Here is a 12150-nt window from a genome sequence, read left to right on the forward strand (position 1 = left end):
ATCTCATTGCAGAATCCTGACAACAACCCTATGAGGTGGGCACATTATTAGAGTCATTTTACAGAAAAGTAGACTGAGGCTCAGAGAGGTATATAGCTGTCCCACAGGATGTGAAATCAGATCCACTGAACAGCAAGGTCAGCAGTAGCTCCAGAACTTCTCCAGGAGGGGTTTTGTTGTTGCTGTAGTTGTTAGGTGTCATGGAGTCAGCTCCAACTCATAGCGACCCTACGTACAGCAGAAGGACACACTGCCCGGTCCTGCGCCATCTTCACAATCAGTGCTGTCTGAGCCCATTGTTGCAGCCACTGTGTTCGTCCATCTCATCGAGGGTCTTCCTCTTTTTCACTGACTCTACGTTACCAAGCATGATGTCCTTTTTCCAGGGACTGGTCCCTCCTGATAACATGTTCAAGTACGTGAGATGACGTCTCACCATCCTTGCTTTTAAGGAGCATTCTGGCTGTACTTCTTCCAAGGCAGATTTGTTTGTTTTTCTGGTAGTCCATGGCATATTCATTATTCTTCACCAATGCCATAATTCAAAGGTATCAATTCTTCAGTCTTCCTCATTCTTTGTCCAGCTTTTGCTTTCATGTCAGGTGACTGAACATACCACGGCTTGGGTCAGGCACACCTTAGTCCTCAAAGTGACCTCTTTGCTTCTTAACACTTTAAAGAGGTCTTTTGCAGCAGATGTGCCCAGTGCAATACATTGTTTGACTGCTGCTTCCATGGGTGTTGACTGTGGATCCAAATAAAACGAAATCCTTGACAACTTCAATCTTTTCTTCGTTTATCATGACGTTGCTTATTGGTCCAGTTGTGAGGATTTTTGTTTTCTTTATGTTGAGGTTTAATCCATACTGAAGGCTGTAGTCTTTATTCTTCATCAGTAAGAGCTTCAAGTCCTCTTCACTTTCAGCAAGCAAAGGTGTGTCATCTGCATAGCACACCCAGGTTATTAATGAGCCTTCCTTCAATCCTGATGCTGAGTTCTTCTTCATGTGGTCCAGCTTCTTGGAATATTTGCTCAGCATACAGATTGAATAAATACGGTGAAAGGACACAACCCTGATGCACCTTTCCTGATCTGAAACCACACAGTATCTGTTCGAACTACTGCCTCTTGGTCTATGCACATGTTCATGTAAGAACAACTAAGTGTTCTGGAATTCCTGTTCTTCCCAATGTTATCCATAATTTGCTATGATCCACACAGTCAAATGACTTTGCATAGTCAATAAAACGCAGGTAAACATCTTTCTGGTATTCTCTGCTTTCAGCCAAGATCCATCTGACATCAGCAATATTCCCTGTTCCATGCTGTCTTCTTAATCGGCTTGAACTTCCGGCAGTTCCCTGTTGATATACTGCTGCAACCGTCTTTGAATGATCATCAGCAAAATTTTACTTGAGTGTGAGATTAATGATACTGTTTGATAATTTTCATATTCCCTTGGATCACCTTTCTTTGGAATGGGCACGTATATGGATCGCTTCCAGTTGGTTGGCGAGGTAGCCGTCTTCCAAATTTCTTGTCATAGACAAATCAGTGCTTCCAGCATTGCATCCATTTGTTGAAACATTTCAACTGGTATTCCATCAATTCCTGGAGCCTTGTTTTTTGCTAATGCCTTCAGCGCAGCTTGGACTTCTTCCTTTAGTACCACTGGTTCTTGATCATATGTTACCTCTTGAAATGGCTGAATGTCAACCAATTCCTTTTGGTACAGTGACTGTGTACTCCTTTTGGATCCTTTTACTAAGAAAGTATGTTAGCGATCTTCGCCGTCCAATGGGGTAGCCACAGGTAGCCATTTTAAGTTTAAATTAATTATTCCATTGCTGTTGAATCAAATTTAAACTCATAATAACTGTTACGGATTTAACTGTGTCCCCCAAAAATGTGTGTTAACTTGGCTAGGCCATGATTCCCAGGATTGTGTGATTGTCCACCATTTTGTCATCTGATGTGATTTTCCTATGTGTTATAAATCCTACCTCTATGATGTTAATGAGGCAGGATTAGAGGGGTTATGTTAATGAGGCAGGACTCAATCTACAAGACTAGGTTGCATTTTGAGTCAACCTCTTTTGAGATATAAACGAGAGAAGCAAGCAAAGAGACAGGGGGACCTCCTACCACCAAGAAAGCAGAGCCAGGAGAATAGCATGTCCTTTGGACCTGGGGTCCCTGCACTGAGAAGCTCCTAGATCAGGGGAAGACTGATGACAAGGACCTTCCCCCAGAACTGACAGAGAGAAAAAGCCTTCCCCTGGAGCTGGCACCCTAAATTTGGACTTATAGCCTCACAAACTGTGAGAGAATAAATTTCTCTTTGTTACAGCCATCCATAGGGTTTCCAAGGCTGTAATCTTTAAGAAAGCAGATTGTCACATCTTTTTCCCATGGAGTACCTGGTGGGTTCAAAATGCCAACCTTTTGGTTAGTAGCCGAGTGCTTAACCACTACGCCACCAAATCCGTTGCTGTCAAGTCGATTCCAATTCATAGCAACCCTATCGCCCGGGCTCCTTAACTTAATTGTAAGTGAATAAAATTAAATATTCAGTTCCTCAGTGGCCCTAGTCACATTTCAAGTACTCAGTGGTCACATGTGGCTAGGGGCTAACATATTAGACAATTTCCATCACTGCAGAAAATCATACTGAACAACACTATTTAGATCAATAAAAACAGCCACATACTCTAGCGATGCCTTTACTTGGACATAGGTAAGATTGAGGAAACACTTTGACGCAGTTGAAACTGTGAGGGGAAGCTGTATAGGGAAACCGTATAGCTCAGTGGCTTTCAACCCTGGCTGCACACTAGAATCATCAGTGTGCTTTTTAAAATCCCAATGCCCAGGATGCCCACCCCAAAACCAAAAAACCAGACTCCTTGCCATGGAGTTGATTTTGACTCAGGGCAATCCTGTGTGTTACAGAGTAGAACTGAGCTCCACAGGGTTTTCTTTATGGAAGGAGCCCTGGTGGCCCAAACGGTTAAGTGCTCGGATGCTAACCAAAAAGTTGGCAGTTTGAACCCACCCGGCGTTTCCAGAGGAGAAAAGAGCTAGCAGTCTGCTTCTGTAAAGATTACAGCCTAGAAAACCCTATGGGGCAGCTCTACTCTGTCACATGGGGTCACTATGAGTCGAAAAAACAACTCGGTGGCACCTAACAACAACAATCTTTATGGAAGCAGACTGCCAGGGCTTTCTTCCACAGCTGGGTAGGTTCGAATCACTAACCTTTCAGTGACTAGTCGAATGTAAACTGTTTGCACCCCCTAAGAACCAATGAACCAGAATCTGTGGGGAGCGAGGCCCAGGCATTGGTGATTTAAAGCTCCCAGGGTATCGCAAGGCACCCTTCCCCATAACCACACCCACTCTACCAAAAGGGTACACCTGTTCAGAACCTTCTCCTCTGGCTAGTCATTCCTTGGCCCCTGCAGACCTTGTGGGAGGTGGCAGGAAAGAGAGTCCCAGGCAAAACCCGCTGCCCACTCTAGCACTCACTCAGGAGGTGGCTGGTGCTGAGCGAGCTAACACTTTTACTGCCATCCAAAGTCTTTAAGGGAGAGGAAACAAATAAAAAGACACACAGCTCAAAAGGCACTCAATTGATTTTTTTTTTTTTTTCACCCACTTAAGCTAGACAGGAAAAGAAAAGCCACTTAGAAACTATGACCCTGGCCGTATATGCCAAGAATCAGCAGCACAGGAAGGTTTTTTTGGCGATCCCGTCAACTTCTCAAAAGACAGACTTGTAATGGCTCTACAGCCTCAACCAACCTGGAGGACTACCGGGACATAATTAAACACAGAAAGCTCTTTTACAAGTGTCCCAGGCCTGGACACAAAATGAGCTCAAGGTAAGGCAGTTCTCTTTGAGGAACATATGAACTTTGGGTGAACTTATTTAATTCATATAATTAGGGGGAGGGAACCAGGTTCATGTGGCAGCCCAGCCTGAGGACCGGTGGACTCTCTGGACCTGTAAACGTAGCCGTCTGGCCTTCACAGAGAAGACACCATGTGCTTTGTGTGGAGACAAGGGCAGGTGCCAAGACTGATGGTGACAAGGTCAGGCTGGAGTCTGACCCACAGACTCCTCTCCCCCTGCAGCCCCAGGGGAACAAGAGGAAAAGGGAACATCAAGTTGTCTGTTGAAGAAGACCAGTAAGTGGTCAAAGGAAGGAAGCTACAGCGTGTCGATATATTGTAAATTGAATGATTTCCACAAAAGTTGCCACTGGATGTAAGGCAGCCACCCCACAAGAACCCTCAGAGCATCTCAGTTCAAGTTGATCCTTCAGTCCAGCTCTGGGCTTCAGGCATGGAAAGAAGACCCTGATTCCTCCCCTTCATCTCCTGCAGGACTCAGCCAGGTGAAATGACGTCTTCTAGAAATAAATCCCCACCCACCTCAAGCATGCTCTAAAGACGTGGCTAAGCACTTGACTGCTAACCAAAATGTCAGCGGTTCGAACTCACCAGCTACTCCACTGGAGACAGATGTGGCAGTCTGCTTCCCTAAAGATTACAGCCTTGGGAAACCCCATGGAGCAGTTCTACTCTGTCCTATAGGGTCGCTATGAGTCACAATTGGCTCGACGGCAGTGGGTTTGGTTTTTGGTTTGGGAAGACAGCTTTAGGGTCAAATAGGCTAAGGTCTGAATACAAGCTCCACCTCACCATGGCCTTAGACAAGTTACTGAATCCCTCCAAGCCTCAGTTTTCTCATCTGTAAAGTGGATGCAAGGATGACATGAAATCATGCACATGAAGCACTTAGCACGATGCCTGGCACAAAGTAAGTCCCTACCAAGTTTCCTCCTGCCTGCTCCCTGTTCGCCAGATGCAATAAATACTGAGCACCTACTACGTGCCAAGTGGCACCCCAGAGCACTTTAAACATCCAAATCCTCACATTTGCTCTGTAGGTAAAAACACAGCACCTCCGACCAAACTGGGGAGCAGCAGTGATGGCACACCAACGCTGGCAATGGGTGGGCTGTTCTAGAACGGATTCTGTGCTGGTGGTGTTCTGTGTTTTTGTTTTTGTTCTGTGTGTGTGTATACATGTTCTTTAGTGGCACATACTCAGATGAAACCTTCAGCAGTCTCCAGCTAATTCGAAGGAGGACTTGGCAATGAAATACAATGGGCTTCGTTAATGCTCAGCCAATTAATTTACCCTATTTGTCTCTCCAGTTTGCTACTTAATAAGGCCATATCAGCAATGCAATCTGCAAATCTGAGTTAAACTGCTTAAGGCATCACTCACTTCCCTGTAAGGGGGCCCCGAATACCTGTCTAATGTCCTAGACCACTAAATGCGTCCTTGGGCTTGTGTTTGATTAGGGGAGAGGGTATTTCTTTGTTTTTCCAGAGGTGTAGGGTTTAGGGGAAAGTGTCCTGAAGGCAATTCCGAGAAGTAATGGGGAACTCAAAATGATCTCATTCTTCTCTACACAACATGAACATCTACGTGGTCTCACTCCTGAAGAAATCTTGCCAGCCCTCACCCATTCCTGGGAAGATGGCAGAAGCCTAATGAAAGTTATAGATAAAGCAGCTAATGGATCAACAGTTTCAACCTTTTCACCTTCCAAGCACTTTAACAACCTTGAATGAGCTAGCCAAACTGACAGATACCATTTTAGCTTTATCCCCTTCCCTACTGCCAAGATGCAAAACAAGAGTTTAAAGGCTCGAGGTCGGCAGCTAAGAAGAAATGGTATGCATGGGACATACTTACGCTAAAAAAAGTTATTTGTGGTTTATCTAAAATCCAAGTGTGACTGGGCAGCCTGTATTTTCACTTGCTGAAATTATAACACGAAACTTGGTGCTTGCAACATAGCTGATGCTCAATAAATACTATAGAATGAGTACATGTTACTCTTTGGAAGAACTGAGTGATGGCTGAACCAAGCAAAATTCAAACTCGACTGGTCTTCCATGCAAATCATGACCTCAAATGACTTCCTCTCTCCATTTGGGGCATTCCTAATGGTGGAATTTCAGAAAGTAAAGGTTCACAGTATCAAGCAACAAGTTCTAAATGATTCTGTTAAATATCATATGCAAGGGGTTTTCCCACAGAAACACTTACGCTAAGAACAAAAATGACTTCTTTTCAAACCAGGAAAACAAGATTTTCAGCAAAAAACAAAAGGATTAGTCTATACTGAAGACATCCTGAATATGTGAACAGGGACCCATTCCGGACAGTTCTCTGCTGCCAATTCTCTGACATCTTTTCTTTATCTTCTTCTCCCATGGGCTGGAGCTAAGGAAGCAGTAAAAACTGGCCAAACACAGCCGTTTGCTAAGAGAAAAGCCAACATGGGGCCCATCTGGACTTTACAAGGACTTTGCTTGTCTGCCTTTGTGTGCCTGTCACCATTCAAAGACAGCGGACCACCTTCCTCACAGCACCTGGCCACTGGCTAAGGCCTTGGCTGGGCTTTCAACATATTCTTAGAGAAAACATTTTTTTAAGAGCCAAAGGGAAAGTCCTGTAAGGACTGATACCTTCCCCAGGCTGGACTACACGCCCTTCCTTGTGGCCACCATATTGTATTCATGTTATCTGTTTACAGCCCACTTGGCAAAGAGCTCTCCAAGGGCAGGGGTTGTGTATCTATGGGGCCTCACAGCCTAGCCAAAGACCCTCCACATAGTTTGTTGTTAGTTACTGTCAAGTTGGTTCCAACTCATGGCCATCCCATGTACAACAAAACAAAATGTTGCCGGGTCCTGTGCCATCTTCATAATCATTGACATGCTTGAGGCCACTGCTGCAGCCACTGTGTATTTTGAATGCCTTCCAACCTAGGGGGCTCATCTTCCAGCACTATATCAGACAATATTCTGTTGTGACCCACAGGGTTTTCACTGGCTAATTTGGGTTTTCGTTGGCTGATTTTCAGAAGTAGATCACCAGGCCTTTCTTCCTAGTCTGTCTTAGTCTGGAAACGCCACTGAAACCTGTCCACTATGGGTGACCCTGTTGGTATTTGAAATACTGGTGGCATAGCTTCCACATCACAACAACATGCAAGCTACCACAGACTGACAAACTGACAGATGATTGGTGGTTCCACATAGTAGGCCCTCAATAAACACTGCCCAAGTGAACCTCTCAGCTGACAAGAACCCCACAGCCAAAGCAGTGGGGGAGGGGGAAGGAAACAATCCTGAAATCACTATCCAGCCTTGGACCTGCTACCCACATTCTTGATCTTATGATAAGTGAGGGAAAATATCATGACGTGCCTTTGAACCACAAAAGATTTCCATGGAATTCAAGAAGTCCCTTTCGTAGTTCTAATTTTAGGCAAAACTGAGAAGAGAGGATACCGGTGGCAAAGAGAGGTGGGGGGGCAGCAGGGAGGAAGTGAACAAGGCCCCTATTCTGCTTGGAGGCACAGGTGCTGGTAACAGGACACCCCTCTCTGAAGTGAGAGGCGAGGTGGAGAATTCAAGGTGTGGTCTGCTGTTTTTTCACCCCCAGTCATATTATATAACCCCGAACACACTCTTTGCCTCGTACAAAGTTCTCTCTGCATCAGGCCCAATTCGGCTCCTGACATGCTGATTTTCAAGCAACAAGGGGGAGGAAAATATTTGGTTTTAGCATCTAACTTTTTTTTTTTTTAAAAAAAACCAAGTTAATTATTAGAAGAAGACAGACATCCACAGGGTGAGTGGCCCCCAAGTTTGGCCAGCAGAGTACCCTGGTCTTAGAAGTTCGCAAACATCACCAAATTCTATGCTGGTTCAGTTACTTAAGCAACTTGAAAAGTTAGATAGGAAACTTGGGGGAAAATGAGTTTTTGTTAATAGGGGAAGAACAATTTGGATAAGGAGGGTGAGAATGGCTGCACAGCTTGAAGAATGTAATAAGTGTCACTGAATTGTAAATGTAGAAACTGTTGAATTGGTATGTTTTGTTGTGTACGTTTTCAACAACAACAAAATTATTTTGTTTAAAAAAGCAATGGCACAAATCTGCTGTCTGCAGCATCTAGCCTGTCTCTGAGATTCCAGAACCCCCTTAATGCAGTCAGCATCATCCAAACATCAGAGGTCAACTGGCCTCCAGAACAGTCACTTCCAGGCTACTGTTCTCTGGACAAACCAGCCAGGGGCCCTTCTCTCCAGCCACATGAACACCTTGTCTCCCCTTTCCTTTGGGACCAGCTGACACCAAAGGACTTGAAACAAGGGGAGCGGTGATTTCCGTGGATGGGAGGAAAGGAAGCTACTAAGTGATTTTGCACACCACCATTCACTCACAGTGACCACCACCACAGCAGGGTAGAAGAAAAGGAAAAAACAACAAGGCTTCCTTCTCTTCAAGGAATCAGTAAGTTATTTAGCAGCTGCTGCTTGCTTTGCATGGCGCTAGATCCCATGGAAGAAAAATGAGGGTTTCTTCTGCACCCTACCCCCCAAAAAGGATAAAACACACACTCTGATAGCCGAGGCCTTAGCTGGATGAAGTATCATTGAAGAAAGAATTCTCTCTAGTTTTTAGGTGTCTTGAGACTCTTGGGTTTTAGAAAATGGATGGTGCTAGGCCTTGAAATTACTTCTTTTTTTTTTCTCCAAAAAGGAAATTTACTCCCTTCCTGTGCTGTTAATGGCACTGCCATTCATTTTAGAGAAGCAAATGCTACCAATAAAACCATCTTCCATGCACCTTTTTCACCCCAGTCCAACATCACGCCTAAAAAGCAAAACTAAAAATGTTATCAAGATGGCATTCCAAATGGGTTTCCAACATTTACGCTTGTCCCTCGAAGCAAACAGACAGGGGACCAAAGGCATTTTAAACCCATCATGGGAGTTTAGAGAAGAGAAAAAGAGGATAGACAAGTCATCGGAGAGTCAGCTGATGTCAGATATTAAAAACAACTTTTATTGCTGGCAGCTTCATACATATGCATACTGTACACTGCTTATCCCATATACCCAAGATTTATGAAATGCCCTTTTAAAATACCACTGCCATCTAATCCAGAAGACATCTTTTAAGAAGAAAACTCCATGAAAATATTCAGCAACAGTCTTTTGCATAAATCAGATGGGAATCAGATGCCCATCTCCCTTCTTTCTTCCCAGCTCCCCACTGCCCAAAAGTCTGAAAGTCTGCAGAGCCCAGGGTACGGCCCAGTCTTCTGCTTCTCGTTGCTCTTAAAATCTTTTACTGCCAAAACCAACTAACCTTTAAAACAAGTAACACCTTCCCATAGAATGTAGAGGAAACTCTACTAAACTCAAGGGGAAAGAATCTGGGGCCGCACGCTTTAGATTCGGTACTGAAAGGGCACTGAATAAGAAGTCTTTAGGAAGAACGGGTAGTGAAAGTTAATGGGTATGGGGTTTCTTCCAGGGGTGATAAAAATGTCCTAAAATTCGATTAGATAGTTGTGAACTGCAGGACTCTGCGACTGTACTAAAAACCACTTAACTGAGTACTCTAAATGGGTGAATTATATGTGAACTATCTCAATAAAGCTGTTACTAAAAAAAAAAGTCTCTATTTGTAACTGGAACCTTGCAGAGGGAAAAGACCACCACCTTAGTGCCCACAAATTCCCTGGCCAGCACGCCCTACAGGGCAGCCATGGGCTGGCAGGTGGCAAGGAGCATGACCCACCCTTTGTGCAGGGTTCCCTTTTGAAGGGCTTTGTATCCAAACTGGTTAAATGGGAAGAACCGGGCCGGGATTCTGGATAAGTAGAACAAAGAGAGAGAGAAAACTCCAGAAGTGAATACTCTCAGACTGTGGTGAGCAGATAGGTTGGAGTCCCTGGGTTCCTTGTTACTACTGAGGGCGTGGAAGCGGCCATTTATCTCCTTAAAAAACACAAGCTTTACCAACACATCTCAAATTCCTCCCCTGGTAATTAGAACATGCCATGTGTGCCTCAAACCAAATCTTGTCTGATTACACAGTGTGTAGAATTCAAGTGAACAATAAATAATACCCCAGAGTCCAAGGAGGGGGCATCAATCTTTGTCTCAAAAGGGCACTTCAATAATTCCATATGTACTGGGGGCAAAGGAATGAAAGGGGCTGCCTTTGAACCAGGAATAATCCGTCTAATTCCCACTGGCTGGATTAGAGGCATTCCTGGGGAAGCAGGGTCTCAGATGCAGATTATGCTACACGAATGTCAATTCCTGACAAAAGGCATGAGGCTTGTAGGAGGTTTTCAAAATGGACAAGACTAGGGTGGAGGCACCTTGGAAAAGTTCACCCTGGGTGAGGGGGAAGCGGCCGTGACAGCTGAGCATTCCTTCCCAAAGTCCATCTCCGAGGATTGCACCCCCTCCAAATCTTACACTTCATCAGACAAAAGCCCCTCCCGCAGCCCAGGCAGCGGCTGGAGAGGGGCCGTCCACACCCACCCTCCTACAGCTTTCCAAACCTGCCCACTCGTTCTGGAAGCCGAGCTTTTAATTAAACACCACCTCCCCGGATCTGTGGAGGCAAACTGGGGCTGGGCTAGAGCCAAAGAAAAGCTCCCTAAATACACATGAAAAAAACCTGCCCCCACCGCCCCCAATTCCCACCTCCAGCCAGCTTGCTGCTGGGTGGATTTCCTTTGGATGAGTAACGCAGGGCCCTGGTCTATCTCTATGCACCAGAAAATCCACATCGAGGATCAGGTTCTCCCCAGTCCCACCCTTCGCAGGAAAAAGCCAGGGTGTTGTTCCCCGCCCCCAACATACACACGCGAACGCACACAATCTCCACAATCCTTCCAAGAGAAAACCTGGAGTGTGTGTGTGTGGGAAGAGGGAGATACAATTCATCAGGGGGTCACCAACCCCCTAGTTCTGAGAGCCGCAGCTCAGGGAAGGAAGTGTCCCTGCTAGGCTGCCCTGGGAACTTCTGCTCCGCGCCCCCCGGGGAGGCCATGCACACCCTCACGAGCTTTGGAACAGCCTAATTAACTCCTGATTTGTTCAGACCCCCCCCCCCCCACAGGTAGACCTGGAAGCTAAGGAGGAAGAGGGAGACCTTCCTCCCAGTCTTCCAGGCCGGGGGTGGGGGGCTCCCTCCTGCGACGAGCAGAACCTCCCCTCTTAACCACCACCGCGCCAAACGCCCCACCTCGTCCCAGGGGGAGTCAGGTGTCCGCCTGGGCATCAAACCTCCGCGGGTCGCACTCAGTCCAGGGACAGACAATGGAAAACTTGGAGTCGGGGCCCTGAGCCTCCAGTGGGCTGAGCTGGTGCGGTCCCCTGGGACAATAAGCGGAGAGATGGCAGGAGACATCAGACGCCCCCAGGGAAGCCGCCCGCCAGGGGACCCGGCGGGGACCCGGCAGAGCCCGGAGCAGCGCCCAGGGTGAGCAGGTGACGCCGGGCCGGAGAGCTCCCGCAGGTGTCTGGCGAGCGGCCGTCCCGGGCGGGGGCGACGCACCGCGGCGAGGTCGGTGCGCCCGCCGCCGCCGCAGCCGCACCCCCGGCGTCCTACCTTCATGTCGCTGATGATGGTCTGGAAGAGGCCTCCTAGCGCGCTGCATTCCTTCTCAATCACAGCCTCCATTTTCCCGGCGCCGGCAGGGAGGACACTCACTCGGGCCGCCTGGACTGCGCGCGGGGCCGGGCTCGCTCACCCGGGCGGAATTTCACCCCGGAGCGACCCACCTCCGGCTGGCAGCCTTTCCTGCAGAGAGTACGGAGTTCACGAGACGGACAGTCCAATGCCAAAAACAGTAACAATAATGTAGAAACCAAGCTGCTCTGTAGACTGACTCTCCTACATGCAGCGCTCAGCTCCTGGCCTTACAAATGCCCGGAGAAGACTGCCAATCAGGCCACCACTGATGACCCCGACAGAAACGGCCAAGCCCATCTTGAGGCAGAGAAAACCGCCCGCTGACCCGGGGCCAGCGCCATTGAAAAACGCAAGATTTTAAAATTTAATTAATTTTTCTGGAATTTAAAAAAAACGCATAGCAGCAGAGCTGGCGTGCTCACAGCTCCCAGCTCTGTTGCTCCAGCGCGGCCGCCGCCTCCTTTTCACTCCAGAGCGCCGGCCCCGCGCGCGCGCTGGCTGCGCTCCCGGGGACGTTCTCAGGGGCGCACGCGCGCTCGCGGCCGTGCGT

The 12150-nt window shown here is 47.2% G+C and overlaps 1 protein-coding gene across 1 annotated transcript in view; it reads right to left on the reverse strand.

The window, feature by feature from the left end:
* MTSS1 (MTSS I-BAR domain containing 1) overlaps nucleotides 1-12130 on the reverse strand; it is a 194876-nt gene extending 182746 nt beyond the window's left edge. Inside the window, exon 1 of the mRNA XM_004372998.2 lies at nucleotides 11517-12130. Coding sequence (XP_004373055.1) covers nucleotides 11517-11588 — 72 coding nt within the window. The 5' untranslated portion in view covers nucleotides 11589-12130. The remainder of the gene's footprint in view (nucleotides 1-11516) is intronic.
* Nucleotides 12131-12150: the final 20 nt, after the last annotated feature.

Source organism: Trichechus manatus, unplaced genomic scaffold (genome assembly GCF_000243295.1).
Source record: "Trichechus manatus latirostris isolate Lorelei unplaced genomic scaffold, TriManLat1.0 scaffold00022, whole genome shotgun sequence".
NCBI classification, from domain to species: Eukaryota; Metazoa; Chordata; class Mammalia; order Sirenia; family Trichechidae; genus Trichechus; species Trichechus manatus.